Consider the following 17,392-nt stretch of genomic DNA (forward strand, 5'->3'; position numbering starts at 1 on the left):
CGTTGCCGCGAGGGGGGATAACTTCAGTCCCTCTCCAGCCCTCACCCCCACCGCAAAAGCACCCAAAGCTTTGTAAATGGAAATGTCCGGGCTGACTTGCATGCAAAGTAATCGTCGTCAGTGCACTTACATCCTCACAATTTCTTAGCTGTCATTTTTATATAGTAGCATTTATCGAGAAAAAATATTATAGGCAAACAGACAGTTAAAATAATTTTTTATGTTTAAGAACGTTTAGAGAAGCTGACCTAAAAACAGTTTGGTTTCAGATTATTCTAATCTGCATATTCTTACTGTTTTGGCCTGTCAGATGCGTTTCGGCTTCTCGTTATCTGCTGGGCCACCTTTTTACATAAACCTTAATTTTTGAATACGTATTACATTCCACATCGTACCTTGCTAATTTTCCTGAAATTGTGCCAAAACGCGGTATACATAGTTTGATCAGTACCGGTCACTGTTTTGGTCTATCAGACATGTTTCACTTTCCGCTATTTTCTGTGAGACAGTCTTTAGTTTGTGCCTCACCCTGCATATATGCAGACCTGAAGCCAACCACTGAAGCTTTACTTTATTTTACGATTATATTTTTGTCGGTTTTTCTCGCTGTTTTGGTCTATTGCTTCTCGCCATCCTCTGTGTCGCCGTCTTACACTACTTATATAAACTTAGGTTTTTAAATACGTGATACATTCAAAATCTTACATTTCTTTGAAATTGCTAAAAAAAACATGTGCAGTTTCGTCGTTACTGATTATTTTGGCCCTCACTGTTTTGGTCTGCAAGACGGGTTTTGAATTTCCATCTTCAGTGAGACAGGCTGTGAGCTGTGCCTCACCCTGGATATATTCCTGACCTCGGACCAACTGCTGAAGGTTCAGTTTGCTTTCCTCAACATCTTCAGTGCTGCGTCACCTTGCTTCTATAAACCTTAATTTTTAAATATGTGTTACATATTAAATTGTATGTAACTTACATACCTGAAATTACTCCAAAACATATTATAACACGTGCAGTTTGGTCTTTCCGATAATTTTGGTCTGCCTGTATTCCCTGTTTCGATCTGTTAGACGGGTTTTGACTTTTCACCATCTTTAGTTAGACAGTGTTGAGCCTCATCCTGCTTATGTCTCTGACCTGAAACCAACCACGGAAGGTTGATTTGGTGTACAAAAACATCTAAGACAAGCAAACTGGTTCAGCAGATCGCAGACGCAAGGTTTGTACTCTTCAAGCCTGCAGCATCCTGTCTTATCGTACTTGTCCTAGTTCCTTATGCTTGATTGCCAGACATTGCCAGCTTGCATACCAGTTGAGGCACGGCAATAGCTGATTACACGGTGCTAGTAACTGGCATGCAACTTGAGTACACCTTTGGATTAATAGTGGTCAAAAAGCTGACAGCTGTTCTCTCCTCTTGTGACAGTTTGCCTTTTATCAAAAAAATGTTGTGTCACAAAGAAAAGTGCTTCAAAAAACTATCCGTTTGGTTTCTTTAGTTGTGTGTGAAGGACTTTTACCATTTTCACGATTTTCTTTTTAGATTTTTCTCCAGCTAGAATTTTAAAAAATTACAGTCGAACAGAAAACAATACTCTTTTTACATAACGAAAAACAGACGATTTATTGTTCAATGAGGCAATCATCAAACTTCAACAAGACTGGACCTGTTCCGTTCACACAGACAAACAGCGAGGTGCCTGTTCAAAAAAGTGGTGGGGTAGTAACAGTAAATCAAAAGTTTTGGGAGAAGTACAAACACTAAAAACGCCAAAAACATCACACAAAACGGTTCCATCAAGTTACAACTAAGAAAACAATTGACAATAGACATACACAAAAACTAAACGATATAATCAATACACTCAACAACAAATAAACATAAAAACAGCACAAACACAATCGGTAAACTCCTGAGACAAAACATTGACAAGATTAATCAATTAGAGAATGAAGAAAAAAAATACATCGTTGCACCGAGAGAAAAATAAAAGCAGATACAAAGAAGACATAAGAGACAACGACGACTTAGCTCACGCAAAACCACCACCCTCAAGAGACAACATTTCAAGAGAACACTAATGTATTCAGAAATCAACAGCAAGACATTAAGTATAAAACATTAAACAACTTTTATAATTCAAAAGAATATATAAAAAGGAACCCGACTAAACAGAAGACGGCGAGAAACCGAAACCCGAAGCATCAATGATTAACGAAAATAAACGAATCTCCTTGCCTCCAGTTTATAGATAATTAAGATGAAAACTAATTTTCACCCTGGTTGCTTTCAATAAATGTGCACTTTTATTTCACCAGTAGTTTATTTCGTAAAAATCCTACTCATCTACTTGTTGCAAAGTTCTCAGCATAGAACAGATTATGTTTTTTTATAGTTGTTTCTTGGCGACCTGTGATGTGTTTTCTTGCTTTTAGATCAAGCAAACGCCATAAATGTTTAATGTTTAAAACATGCGATTGAGGTACGTAGGTGCATCAACTCATAACTTCTGTTGTTGTTTTTAAGTTGTTATTCTTGATACTTAGGATCATACAGTACTTTTGGAACTACGGCTGATCCTGTATTTGGTTTTTGTTTTTTGTTTTTTTTTTCAATTCAGAAGTCTTAGAAAATACAGTTCTTCAGCCATTTGAGATTAACTTGACGACGTTCTCCCAAGACAGCAAGGGAAATATACTCTTTGGCGAATCCCAGACGCTTCTTTCTTTTTTTCTTCTCTGATGAAAGTCTTTTCTCTTGCTGATCTACCATGAACTCCGGCCGAATAGAGGCAATTTTTTTTCTTCATTGTTCCTCTGCTACAAGGATCCCTGCAGTCCTTTTGACTAAGTCAACCAGTTCACAAGCCCTTAACCGATGGAATTTCAAGCCCTGTTTGGATCATTTTCTTATCCGTTGTACTAATAATGTAAGCCTTTTATGCTGTTGATTTGTAGTTGATGAAGTGTATTCGAATAATTTTGTCCCAGCGAACATTTCCAAAGTTTGCCTTAATTTTTGGTACCTTGTCTGATGAAATTTCCGAAACGTTTCGAATTCGATCGCAGGAAAGCTGAACGTAACGCGGATTAAACGAAGCTTTGAATCCTGCGAGATGAGTCCTGCGGGAACGTCTTATAACGGTCGATCGCCGAAATGTTCTTGTTTTGACTGAACTGCGATAATATCAAGCCTGATGTATGTCCAATTTTTTTCCGAACGCTACCATTGACCGGTCCGAATAATTGATCCGGAAAACTTCGTTTAAGTCGATCGAATACTTAGGATTAAAGAGCCAGTATATAAGAGAAGAAGATGACAAAACCGATAAAAGTTATGCTGAGCCTTTACTATGATTCAACTATTATTTCATATTTAGTTTGCAAACTTTTCTAATATTTGTTTAAATGACAACATGTTCAAGCCACCTTTTGTACGATATTTGGTACTGACATTGACCCTGGGTTGAAAATGTGTGTACATACGCAAAAAAATGTCCGGAAAACCACACACCGTTCATTACTTATTCATGATCATGGCCAATTTGCAATTAGATTTTCTCTCGTAACGGTATATTGTCCTCCCTTATGCGTTTCGCTCCCGCAAGTACGCATAAATGCAATAATTAGTCGAGCTATGAGCATCAATTAGTGAAATCGGATAGAATTAAATATCGCCAAAGGATAAAACGCAATCGATTCAAAATAAATTTGGATAGTTAATTAGTCGTATTTTGCTTTCTATAACCGGCCCAAAACAGTCTTGTTGAAATAAAATCAAGATCTTTTTATGTACAGTTTATATTTTATATACAGTTTAAAAACCCCTGGGGTTCACAATGTCTAAAAGACTCCTGGATATGACCTTATCACTGAAGAAATATTTTAAAAAAGTGGTTAGTTAACCGCTACAATCAGATTTCAATATGTATGTGTAACTGGAAAATTGCAGGAATCATGATGATACCAAACCCTGATCCACAAATTTTGAAAAAATTCTACTAGAAATATTAAAAGCCATAGAAGAAAAAAGAAAATTGACCCACACCATCAGAAAACACTTAACAGATTCAATAACAGAATGACTTAAAGAAAAACTAAAAATTTGTTCTGTACCTGTTCTGGACCGACTCCAGCAGCGTGGTAACAGCTATCCATAACAGGTCCTCTGTCGACCCTCACGCTGTGCTAAAGTTGGAGAGATCACAAGCTGGAGTGGCTCAGCAAAACGGTGCTTGTCTGGGTAGCTTGACATGTAGGACTAGGGTTACGAAAAGGGGATGAGGCAGGCATGTCAGAAAACTGGAGAAAACCTCTAGGCAGAATGCAAACTGAAAGAAACAGAAGAATGTAGAGACTAGTTCCTAAGATCTGAAAAACATAATGGCAGATGGAACCGATGCCATTTGAGAAACCATCCACAAATGAAGGCTTCTCAATCTTCAAGTAGTAAGCTTGCAAAAATTATCCTCCCACTATAAAATCATAAAATATGGAAAAAATACATATCATATTGTCAACTATACTTCTACCAAAGCTATTAGAGATTGGTGAAAAGAGCTAGATGAGTCTATATAAGTGGTAAATCCCAAAGTTTCAAGGAAAATGGTGTATGGGAAAAGCCATAAGGCCACCTAGTAGCTGCATACATGGCAATAATGACCGTCCAGCTCCATTTTGAAGGACAGAAAGACTACTTCAGATCAGGTTTCCTAATAATCTACTGTCAGGATGAAAAAAAATCAAATGGCTAAAGGTTTCCTTCAGGTGGAAGTTAGTAGTGATGATGTGCTGAGACCTCACTCCATAATAATACTCTTTCCAAGGACCAATTGCGAGAAGAAAGGATAATACTAGAAATCATAAAGCCCAGAGCAAAGGGTTCTGCACTGAAAAATAGAAAATTCATTCCATCAGTGTTGAGGCCACACCCGAACCATCCCTAACCAATCCTCAGCCATCAGGAAAAGTACCAATATGGGATATAAAGAGGGTGACTTTTCTTTTTCTCCCTGCTGCTACTATCAACATGCATCCTTCTTCTACATTTTGCCCACTGAGATCTCAGACTTGGAGATAACTCAATACAAGAGATATCGCGACGTACATGGATTTTATTATTCTGGAGCAAATCCCAGATGAACAGCACACACTACTTGGTTAGTGAGTACTCATAGAAACCTTATCCCCCTTTTCCATTATGGTAAAACTGTCGCCAATAGTGATGGCAAAAATGTTCATTACACTACAACTAAGGTTAGTTCTCATCCAAGAAACATGGCAGTAAAAAGGAGTTATTGAGTCCCCCCCAAAGTTGACCCCTCTTTAACAACCTGGACATTCCCAGCATCCTGGAAACAACCTTTTTGATGGTCACTGATTAGCTTAGTGTGGGCATCTGGTCAACATAGACACTCAATCATAGTGGTTCTTGGACTGAAACCATCCCAAAAACCCAACCTCCCAATGAAATATGATTACAGGAATATGTCAAGACTCCCAAGACAGTATAAAGAGTACTTCATTGGTTTATCCTTTAAGGATGATATAGTTGTATGACATTTCAAACAGGAAACACCCAGAGCAAGCATACTGGATGGAAATAATTACTTAATGAAATTCGATAATTATATCAGTTAAGAAAAAACTGATTGTTACACTTTTGATATGATTACACAATGGTTGTTTTGTGATACGGATGTTGAGATTTTAATGTAGAATTGAATTGTTTCTTTGGTGATTGATCAGCCTTCTCAGTTTAAATATATTTTTTCTTTTTTTTCTTTCCAAAAGGTAGATCAGGGCCTCATCCCCGATCTACCTTTTGGAAAGAAAAAAAGAAAAAAAAATATATGTAGAATTGAATGCAATATTTTCACCAGAATATTAAGCAAGAATGTATATTGTGAGATTGTTTTGGTCTATCAGAGAAATTTTGGCATTTTGTCAACTTCAGTAGTGGATTTGGGAATATTTGATAAGAGAAAGTTTAACATTCAAAGCTTTGAAGTGTTGAAAAGCATGTTGCTCTGAGGGCCATTATTAAAGGACAGCCCTATTCTACTCAGATATTGCTGACTAGGATAAAAAATAGACATTAAATTGTAAAAATTAAATATATATTCTTGAATATTTTATAGTCACTAACCTTCCTGTAGAAAATCTAGTAAAAAGTAAAGTAGAGCATTCAGGAGGGCTTAAAGTCCAACAACCCATTGGTTTTCACAGAGAGAGGTCAAGCCACTTTACAATACATTTTTCATATGATAATTAATTAAAAAGCTGTGAGTTCTGCAGGGCTCTCTCTATGCACTGACCAGTCCCCCTGCTGAAATAGAGAGAGGTGACAGTAAAAAATTTTTTTAATAAATAAAGACAACACCTACCTAGTCAGTGCTCCTTGACCAAGCCATACAGATGAACGTGGCATTTCTTATACCAGATTCTCTTCTAAACAATGGGAACAGGACTCTGAAGTTTTACCTTTACAGCACAGGCCATGGTATTTTAATTGGCAATAATATGTAAAAGGTATTTTAAAATGGCTTGACCCCTTGTCCACGAAATCAGAGGTGGACATTAAACCCTCCTATATGACAGGAATTACTTATTTAACATATCTGGATTGTTTTATTATATTACTATTTTTGGCTTGTTATATAGAAGGTATGATAAATGCTTAAATATTTGTGGTAGAGCAAAGTTCCTGTTGTTTGACCACACCACTGATCCAAAATCATCCATAATTTGGATAATATCAAATAATATCAAATTTTCCTTCTTGTTGAAATACAGAATACAAGCAATACAAGCATGTGTTTAAAGGTAGAGCAAAGTTTCTGTTATTTTACCACACCTCTGATACAGAACCATCTGTAATTTAGATTATATTACATTTTGACTTTTACTTCTTTTTTAACATATTTGGATTGCTTTATTATACAAATTACAATTTTGGCTTGTTTTGTGGAACTCATAAATCCTTAAAAGTTAAGGTTCAAAGGCAAAGTTTTTGTTATTTGACCACACCCCTCATACAAAAACATCCGTCATTTGGATATTATTAAATTTTGCTATAGCTTCGTGTTAAAATACAGAAGACATGATAAGTGCTTCAAGGTAGAACAAAGATTCTGTTATTTGACCACACCCCTGATCCATAAACAACTGTAATTTGGATTATATTATATTGTGACTTTTATTTCTTGTTTAATGTATTTTAGTTGTGCTGAATGCAGCATAGTTTATATTAGATTCCCTTCCAAGCAGTGGGAATAGAACTCCGATTCCAGTTGAAAAATGTTTCATTGAGCAATATTTGTGGGAAATCAAGAGCCTGACTTTACATTGCAGAACGATTAAAAAAAACAAAAACATTCAAATCTCAATAAAATTTATAACAAATCAAATTTCTGCCTTTATTTACAAGTAAAGTGAAAATGTTCTAGCATGTCTGTAAGAAAAAATAAATGAAAAAGCCAAATTCATTACTTTTTTCTTTAGTAAAACTTTACTTTTTTTAATTTGTTATTATAGCCACAGCATTGATATAAATGTCCTTTGCACTCATCTGTGAAAACAATAAAACAATTCCAGAATAATTAGAAATAACGCTAAATTCTAAATACTTTTGACTAAAATCTAAACTTTAAACATTTTATAAATACATAATTATAAGATTTTTTATTAGGTTTCGTGGTCCACTTGACCAAATAAATTTTATATAAATTTTATCTCAACCAAAACCTTAATTAATTGAAAAGAACATAATTATAAGATTGAAATTGTTATTAGTACAAAAAATCAGTTTTTCCACACACCTTGTTCCTATGTGTTTGTCAACTTGCTCAGTGGTAGTTAATTGCTAATAAATTGCTGCTTTAATATATTCCAAAAAAATTTGAAAATGGGAGTGAAATATTTGCTATATTTATATTACTAAGTTTTTTCTTTACGTCAAGCTTTATTGATGTTTAGTATCTTTCCAGATATATTAATGACCTGTTACAATTAAAAATGATGCTTGTAAATTATTAAAAAGCTCGTTTTTTATTTTTTTACCTTGGCATTTTGTGAGATTAGGAAGAAACCTGCTGGGAAATTTACTTAGTTACGACAAAGTTGGACATTCTGGGCTCCATTCATGCATTTTGTCCGCGAAGAGTGAAGTTTGGTGGGGACAAAACTCGCCACTCTTATTTATAGCACGGCCGTTCTTCGTTGTGACGAGAACGTTTTAACAACTTTTGCCGATTTTTCAAAACTATAAAAAAAATCTCAAAAGTGCGAGAATACAGTCGGAGAGATGGATTTGTAAACAATCTATAAATTGGGCCAAAACAAATCAGAAAGAAAGAGACCGTTCGACTGAGATCAACAAGTGGTCGTCGCTTTTGCTTTCTCCGACAACGGTACGTTTTTCACTTTTGTGCAGGTCATTTTTATATTTAAAAAAAAAAGTACCAGGGTCATTTGGCAGACAGGATCAGGGTCATTTGGCCACCTTGTCCATGGACCGAGTCAGGAAAGCCCAGGTATATCAGCACCATCTGCTTGTTTAACTCTACGACTAAAAACTGCTTAAAACATCATTTAAATTATCAGCGAAGCCAATGTTTAAATGAATAATTTTAATAATACAAAAATATTTAAATTAAATAGTCTATATAATAATCATCTGAGTGATGATTGACCAACTGTACATTACCAATGTTTTGATCAGCACTGGTCCAAAGTTGTGCACTAAAAAGCTTTGGGCATCTATTATCTTCAATGCTTTGCATTATGAAATAATAAAAACTGTAACATTATAAATCAATTCGTCAATTAAAGTTGTGAAAACGAAAAACATTATTAAAGCTTGGCAGTAGTGCTAAACTAATGATTTTTGAACATATCCTGATCGAAAACGTCTATAATTTAGGTAATATTAATTTTTAGCATTTCCTTCTTATTTCTTATTTAATATAGTATTCAACTAGAACTTCGTTTTAATCTTGGCGCTTTGGAATTTTAATTGGTATTAATATGTACAAGTTATTGTAAAGTGGCTTAACCCCTTGTCCGTGAAATCCAACAGGTAAGAAGGTTGCCAGTAGAGCAAAGTTTCTGTTATTTGACCACACCCCTGAACCAAATACTGGGAACCCATGGGAAAATACACCAGTATCATCCAAGTGGAAATCCATGCAATCGAGAGATATACCCAATTCATTCTGAAGAAGGGGTAAAAACAAGAATATAGCTATCATGTTAGATAGCCAAGCAGCCACCAAAGCGCTAAGTTCAAACATTAGTTCAAAGGTGGTGCGGTAAAACTAAGCTAAACAAATTAGGTATGTAAAACACAGTCATCCTATGCTGGGTCCCAGGACACATCACTAGACAGATCAATAAATAGAAAATAAGGGAACTCGCGAATTGGACACCAACAACTTCCTAACTAACTTTAGAAGGAAAGAGGCAACAGAATGCATTAAAGGAAGGAAGAAAAAAACAGCAAATCCTAACAGGATTCTTAACAGGACACTGTAAATTAAATAGACATTTGAAGAAGACCCATCTCAACATGTGCAGATTCTGCGCAGAAGCAACAGAAACACCAACACACCTACTAACAAACTATGGGAACTACACTTGCAGGAGGAACCATGAAATTCATACCATGAAACTGTAGAAGAGATTCATCTACTGAAACTGGGCCTACTAACCCACATTTCTTGAACTAAGACTCACTGGTGTGCTATAAGCACAGAACGAGGAAAACTAATTAAAGGGCACAGAATAATATACACCCTGACTACGTCTACACCCCTGAACCAAAAAAACACATGTAATTTAGATAATATGAATTTTTAGCATTTATTTCTTATTTAACATTCTTTGTCTGACTAGTATTTGTCTTGATAGTAGTTCTGGGTTCAAATCCCGACACAGCCCCTGGAATTTTAATTGATAATATGTAAAAATTATTGTAAAGTGGATGACCCTTCTTCTCTGACAGGAATTTCTTATTTAACTTATCTGGACTAATTTATTATATTACTTATTATAATTTATTATTATAATTCTAATTAAAAAACGAATAAATTTTATATGTAATTAAAATGGGATTTTTGCATACATTTGGCCTTCCAAATTAAGAATTTTAAAAGGATAAATTAATGCTTTGGATGGCAATAGGATAAATTAGTTGTAATTATTACTGTTTTATTTATTTATTTGTTTACATAGAAGGCATGAAATGTTTGAAGGTTGGTGGTAGAGCAAAGTTTCGGTTATTTGACTATACCCATGATCCAAAAACATCCATACTTCAATAATATTAAATTTTGGAATTTTTTTCTTCTTTAATATATGTGGATTGTTTAATTATATTGCTATTTTTGGCTTGTTTTACAGAAGGTACGATAAGTGCTTAAAAGTAGAGTAAAGTAATTTGGATAATATTTTGTTATTTTCTTCTTAACCTATGTGGATTGTTTAATTAAATTACTATTTTTGGCTTGTTTTGTGCCCATTGTCTATTATAAATGATAGAAGGATTAAGTCAATTGAACTTAATAAAGGAACTATGACTGTCAGATAATTAGACAGCTCTGAAGGCTCTCCAGGCCTACAGCATCAACTCAAAATTTGTCTGAAAATGCCTAAAAGCCCTAAAATACTTGGATTTTCAAGTAGCCTAGCTAAAGTGTTTCAGATCATGGTGAAATTTCAGGCAGCAAGGCAGCTGAAATAATAGCTAAAATGAAAGCCTCGGAACAACACAGGCCCAAATCCATTTTGTGGAGTAAACATTAAAAAAATCCTCCAATGTTTTCTGTAACAAAGAACACAACAAATACTGGGAATGTAAGCCAGGCACGAGGCAAGAAAAAAAGACTACTCCCAAAAACAACCCTATGGGAGAAAGAGGAAATCCTATTGAACAGAAAGTGATTAAAACCTCTTTCTGGTATATTTACAGGACATGATCCAGTAAAATCTCATCTTAAAAAAATGGAATTATCAGCAGATGACCAAATTTGTTTATGTCTAGTGTTTACATCAGAACATATTCTATGCAACTCCCCCGCCATGATAACGAAAAGTCTATATGTACCTGGGAAAACCATACTTGAGTTTGAAGATCTTAATACACTACCTCTGAGAAGAATTCTTAAATTCTGAAAAGAAGGAAAATCTTCCAGTAAATCTATTAGCAGAGATCAGCAAAATAGCTGAAAATTTAAGTATTAAAGAAAAAATTCCTATGACTCCAAACGAGGAAAAAATTATCTCTTTTCATATTTTGGTAGATATTTGTTATATATCATATTTACATATTTTATATATTTTTATATATATTAGTAGTTTTGTTTTAATATTGCTTAAATTTCACATTCAGATTTTACCTAGCCCAGGGTGTGCAGTTATAATTAAATTATAAATAATAAATAATAATTTAAATTAATTATACTTTTTATCTAAAGTCTTGGTTGAGATGAAAAAGTTAGCTGACGAGCAGGATTCGAACCCACTTTGGCTCAATATGCTGCTGCTCTAGGTAACCATTTGAGCTATCACAACTTAGATAACTACATAAATTGTGACACTAACTTTTTCTCAACCAAGGCTTTAGATAAAATGTATAATTAATTTAAATAATTAAATAGTTCAATTAATAAGTTATGCCACTTGCTTTAATAGTACATTTAAATTAAATAATAAGTTACACTCAAAAATTTACCCTTAATCAAGCCAATACACAAACTTCATATCTACAATAATTGGAAATTTTAATTTAAACAAAAATTAATTATAGGATGAAAGTCTGAATGTCGGGGGACCGCGGTAGCCGAGTGGTTAGCATGAGAGACTCTCACGCCGCGGTCGTGGGTTCGATTCCCACCGTTGCCCCTGGCCCTTTTTTCCCAATAACCCCCCAAATTTGAACACACATATTCGAATTTGTCACATGGCTAATATGCATAGTTCATAACGCCAAAAAAAAAAAAAAAAAAAAAAAAAAAAAAAAAAAAAAAAAGTCTGAATGTCAATATTCAAGAGCTCAATCTGTTTTTATGTTTGTCCATTCAACCGAAGATATTTATATTCCACTTCATCAGTTAATGAATTGCTCCTTACATTCCAGGTTCTACGACTCTGCGATGAAAACTATGCCTGGCCCTTTTCTCAGCGGATTTGATTTTGGCATGTTGCACGTCACCACTGCTCCAGACCACTATGTGGAACTTAATGTTATTGGAAATGGTATAATTTCACTTAATTAGTTTATAATTTTAATTTTCTTTGCACATTTATGAGAGAATACAAATATTTGAGAAAACTAAATTATGGTACATTAAAACAATTAAAAACCTTTAGTTAACGTTACTTTATTTTTCACTAATTGCAACAATATTATGTGGATGTTAAAGTAGTGAGTACAATTATGTAAAGTCTATGTTAAAAACATTCTCGTTTTAAATTGTATAATTGTTACTTTATCAAAGGTGCTTATGGTACTGTATACAAGGCAAGAAGGAGAGGAGATCCCAATTCGGTGGTTGCCATGAAAAAGATTAAGGTGCCACTTTTAGATGAAGGTTTGCCATTGTCAACGCTGAGAGAAATCGCAACTTTGAAGCATCTCGATCAGTACGAGCACCCTAACATTATAAGACTTTTGGACATATGTCACGGCAAGCGGATGGAAAAACAGCTCGTCCTCTATCTTATATTTGAACACGTTGAACAAGACTTGTCCACTTATATGCAGCGATGCCCTCCTCCTGGACTGCCCTCTTGTAAAGTGAAGGTATTGAGTTACTATTAAAATCTAATAGTACTTTTTTTTTTAAATAAATTTTTTAATAGAATCTCATGCGCCAAATTTTATGTGGAATCGATTTCTTGCACAGCCATCGAATTTTGCATAGAGATCTCAAGCCACAAAATCTTCTTATTACAAATAATGATCAGGTAAAACTAGCAGATTTCGGCCTTGCCAAGACGTATGACTTTGACATGAGGTTGACTTCAGTTGTGGGTATTCTTTTAGCTATGAACTCTACAAATACGTTAATAATTGTGCTTTTTTTAAGGTGGTAACCCTGTGGTACAGGAGCCCTGAAGTGCTTTTGGGCTGTCCTTATGCTACACCCGTTGACATATGGTCTGTTGGTTGCATCATGGCAGAAATGATTAAAGGAAGCCCATGGAGTCCATTATTCGATGGTACTTCTGAAGGTGACCAGCTTGCAAAAATTTTCAGGTTTGAAATGCATTGTATCAAATTTAAACGCAGCTATGTAACAAAATGATTATTTTACAGTATAATCGGCACCCCAAGAGAAGAAGCCTGGCCCGAAGACGTTTCTATATCATTAAGTTCTTTTATTGTCCAACCTGCAGTTGATATGCAAACTGTTATTCCTAATATTTGCAGTAAAGGAAAGGATTTATTAGAGGTAATAACTTACGCTCTCTTTTTGTTCTCAATGCCTAGGCTAAACTGACTCTTCATCATTTCATACCTCTAGAATGGAGAGGAAAGACTGGATATATTTTTTAGTTTATATATATGACTTGGAGCATGTTTCACAGTTGTCCTGTTTGCGAGTCCATTCTAGCTGAACAAATAGCACACTATTATTTAATTTCCTTTCTTCTGCCTTTGATTTTATTTATTTTATTTGTATTACAGGGCCTTCTGACAACTAGGTCATTCAGCCCCCCCCCCGTGCATTTGTGAAATATAACAACATACCTTCAATATGCATTCACACAAATAAATACATTCACATCTAAGTACATTACACTCATTCTGTTTAGTACTCAATAGTCCTCCATCGACCTGCACACAGTAACAAATTAATCTAATTGGGGTTGATGGGGTACTTTTATAAATATTCCTCCTTCAACCCAGGTCACACACACAGCTCAAGGGGCGATGGAAATCCTATTCACTATCAGCCTCTCCACATTCACACTAATTAATACACTCACTTATGCAAAATCCATATCAATTATACAAGATCCACAAAACACATTTTGATGGCTGTACGCGATAAAAATCCAAATTACCCTTACCAAAGTACAGGGGACCCTGAAACTCGCTATTGTGCTGGGAAGCCCTTTTAAATCTGGCAGCATGCTCACTCGCACCCTATAAGGAGCCAAGGCATGACATGCTTCAATTATGTGGGACACATCGAGCACTGTCTCTGCATATGGGGCAGGACCTTTCTGTGTGGGAGTTGGCCCATGAGCAAGTGCCCATGTGTCAACCACGTATGACCAATTCTTAATCTGGTAAAGACTATTCCTTGTTCGGGGGCCATCTGCAGGTCATGATCTTAACACGCAAGAGCCCTCTCGTTGTTTTTATGGCTCACTAGCGTCAGGGGGCCTTTTGTTACTCTCCAGGCTGATGTAAATTTTATTTATTTAGAAACAGATGAAAAAATAAATAAATAAAACATCATCGTGAATTTACAAGAAGATAATACCTCATTGCTAAAGTTCTCCAATTCTCTTTCGAAACAAACATAATACTGTTTAGTCTGCAATACCTATGTTTATCTTATTGTTAAGACGTTAGAGAACCGCATTACAAACTGTAAATAAACAAGCAGCTATTTGCCGTCACTTGTCTGCAAAGGGTTAAAATTTTAAAAGTAATTTTAATTATTTTCTCATTTGTATCCATGTTGTCATCAGTTGAAGTGATTTCATTTTTATTAATCAGTTTTTAATAAAACATCATTGTTTTGCAGAAAATGTTGAAATTCAATCCACAGGATAGGATTTGTGCAGCCGATGCTATTAGGCACGATTACTTCACAGAAAATGAGCCCTCGCCTTCCGAGATGGTAGCTCATGTTGCTTCACAGACGAATCTTGAAAATTGAGAGTTGGCAGTTTACCTCTACGAATGTTTTTCAACTGAGTTGAAAACAGGTAAAGTGGTTTTATTGTTAGGATATTTAAATATATTTTTCAAAACTTATTATAAATTAGTTTTAATTGCAAATTAAAATAAAACACCATTATTGTAGCAATTGTTAGTACTTTAGTTAGGTTTCGTTTGAGAGATTAATTTTAAATCGTTTTCCCGTTTTATTGGTAAGTCTGTAAAATCAATGTTTAGAGTTTAGCGCCAATTTTGAATTGACGTGAAATCAAAATTATTACCTAGTTTATAACAAATTTATGGCAATGAAATTCACCTTTGTTAAATTTTTATTCTTATTAATTAAATTAATTTTTGGCACCAAAGTTGATAAATTAGGGTTTTCAAATGTTTTTTTTTTTTTTTTAACCCTTAACTTGATACCGTGATTCAGTGATTATTTTTATTTTTCTTATACTACCCGTACCTGTTTCAAGACCATTTTGGAACATTTTTTTTTTTTTTTTTTTTCAATTTTTGTACTTTACGCTTATTATTAAAGTTAAGTTGTATTCTTTTTTTTAAATAATGACTCATAAAAAGTAATAGATTTATTGTTGTCATTTTTTTATTTTAAATTTATTTATGTACCACCTGTCTAGCTTTTATGTTGAACATAGTTCTTATTTCAAACTGCCAAATTTTGCAAATTTCTGAAGAAGTGAATACCAGTTTAAAATTAGATTGATTTTAGTACAATTATATACCTGATATGTTCGCATCAACCGTACAATGCTCCAAAGACAAATTAAATTTTAGATATGTACTAGTTTATATTATAAAATACACTTCTATATGAACTGTAAATGTATTTCACTTTGTTTTACCTATTTTCATTTGATTTGGATTTTTTCACCCATGTGAATAAATAAAAAAAACTAGAAAATTTTAATCCTGGGGATTCCCCAAATACGAATAAAAATTTTTATTAAATTTAAAATCAGTACTAAGTTTCATTCAAGTCTGATAATCAGGCAGCGAGATATTAAATTTTATTTTTCTATTAGTAGACGGATTTCTTGTAGATTTGCAATAATTAGTAGTTTTAACTCATTTATAATAAATAGTTATAGCTTGGATTCCTTTAACATGTTCAACGAGGCAGACCTTCAGGGAAGCCAAGTATTCCAATCGGTAAGTCGACTGACTTCAGGCAGGACAAAATGAATAAAAAAATCTGCCAGGGAGGGTGAAATTTACAATTCCAGCCTGCATTGAATGTGTTACAACACAAATTAAAGCTGTGAAAAAATTGTATAATTATTAAATTTTAAAATTAAGATTGCTTAAAGATCATTAACTACCTTTTTCTGTAAGCAGACCCATAAGAAAGCCCATGTCCATGATAATGTTATTACTGTTAGTTTTTGTTCTATTAAAAAAAAATAAATTGAAAAATATTCAATTAATTAAGTTTTTTTTTAAGTTGAGATAAAAAAGTCAGTGTCACGAGCGGGATTCGAACCCATGACCTTCAGCTTGATACGCCGCTACTCTACCACTTGAGCTATCGTGACTTCGATCCCCTCGGGCACTAACTTCCCATCTCAACCCCACCTTTTGAATTTTCCCTCCTTTTTCCCATTTTTCAATCCAATCCGATTACACGATTAGCTCAAGTGGTAGAGTAATGGCTTATCAAGCCGAAGGTCGTGGGTTCGAATCCCGCTCGTGACACTGACTTTTTTATCTCAACTTTAAAAAAAAACACCTTAATTAATTGAGTGTTATTAATTGGTCAAGCGGACCACGAAAAATAGTGAATAGAAAAATATGTTGAGCAACCTTTTATGCCTGTTGTACTTGTACCTAAAATTAAGTGTGCATAAGACATCAGACTTTTCTTAAAGTTAATCTCAAAGTTCCACGATTTATTACAATTATTAAGGTATTGCTACTTTTAAAAAAAAATTAAAAAAATAAGTAAAAACAAAAGTTCCAATTATTATTATTAGGATTTCACTCCCTTATGTATCACTATGTGACACATTAAGTTAAAGTCGATAGAGTCGAGGAACATAAGAAAATATACTATGTATTTGCTCATGAGACGGTCCCATGATGGTGGGCGTAACACGGTGTGTCCAACAAAATAAGTTACACGTGTCAACTGTGTATTGCATTGGATCTCGAAGTTTCATGATTTATTACTATTACCTATTGTCCATACATATATACACAGCTATACCATAGGTTTTTGAAAACCAATTCCCAGGGAAAAACTTGAAACCCTACAATTCTGTGCTTACACAGTATAAGGATTTATTCAACTGCAAATAGACAAAATTAAATCGATGAATAGTATGACATATGTCTCTTTTACATGTGAAGCTGGACGACACACGTGCAATAAATTCGGCTTTGAGATTCAACAATATTACAATGAAACCTGCAAACGCTCTTGTACTTCAGAAAACTTTACAAGCGACCGAAGCAAGAAAGATATTTTTGTTT

At 34.3% G+C, this 17,392-nt stretch overlaps 1 protein-coding gene across 2 annotated transcripts; it reads left to right on the plus strand.

The window, feature by feature from the left end:
* The first annotated feature begins 8,163 nt into the window (after positions 1–8,163).
* LOC106664520 (cyclin-dependent kinase 4-like) lies at positions 8,164–16,347 on the plus strand. Of its 2 annotated transcripts, XM_014390313.2 has the most exons (8): positions 8,164–8,411; positions 12,137–12,255; positions 12,498–12,802; positions 12,862–13,029; positions 13,089–13,258; positions 13,319–13,454; positions 14,763–14,946; positions 16,006–16,347. In XM_014390313.2, the coding sequence occupies exons 2-7, from the start codon at positions 12,153–12,155 to the stop codon at positions 14,895–14,897; spliced, it is 1,017 nt and encodes a 338-aa protein (XP_014245799.1). In that variant the 5' UTR covers positions 8,164–8,411; positions 12,137–12,152; the 3' UTR covers positions 14,898–14,946; positions 16,006–16,347. The 2 variants fall into 2 exon arrangements, with proteins under 2 accessions (XP_014245799.1, XP_014245798.1); XM_014390312.2 differs by lacking the exon at positions 16,006–16,347 and having other exon boundaries at positions 14,763–14,982.
* The last annotated feature ends 1,045 nt before the right edge of the window (positions 16,348–17,392 follow it).

The sequence above is a fragment of the Cimex lectularius genome, unplaced genomic scaffold, assembly GCF_000648675.2.
Source record: "Cimex lectularius strain Harlan isolate CLEC.00 unplaced genomic scaffold, Clec_2.1 scaffold112, whole genome shotgun sequence".
NCBI lineage: Eukaryota > Metazoa > Arthropoda > Insecta > Hemiptera > Cimicidae > Cimex > Cimex lectularius.

Coding starts and splice junctions, on each gene's coding strand:
- LOC106664520 (XM_014390313.2), top strand. CDS start 12,153: ATGAAAACTATGCCTGGCCCTTTTCTCAGCGGATTTGATTTTGGCATG. Junction 12,803..12,861: donor TGCCCTCTTGTAAAGTGAAG/GTATTGAGTTAC, acceptor ATTTTTTAATAG/AATCTCATGCGCCAAATTTT. Junction 13,030..13,088: donor ACATGAGGTTGACTTCAGTT/GTGGGTATTCTT, acceptor GCTTTTTTTAAG/GTGGTAACCCTGTGGTACAG.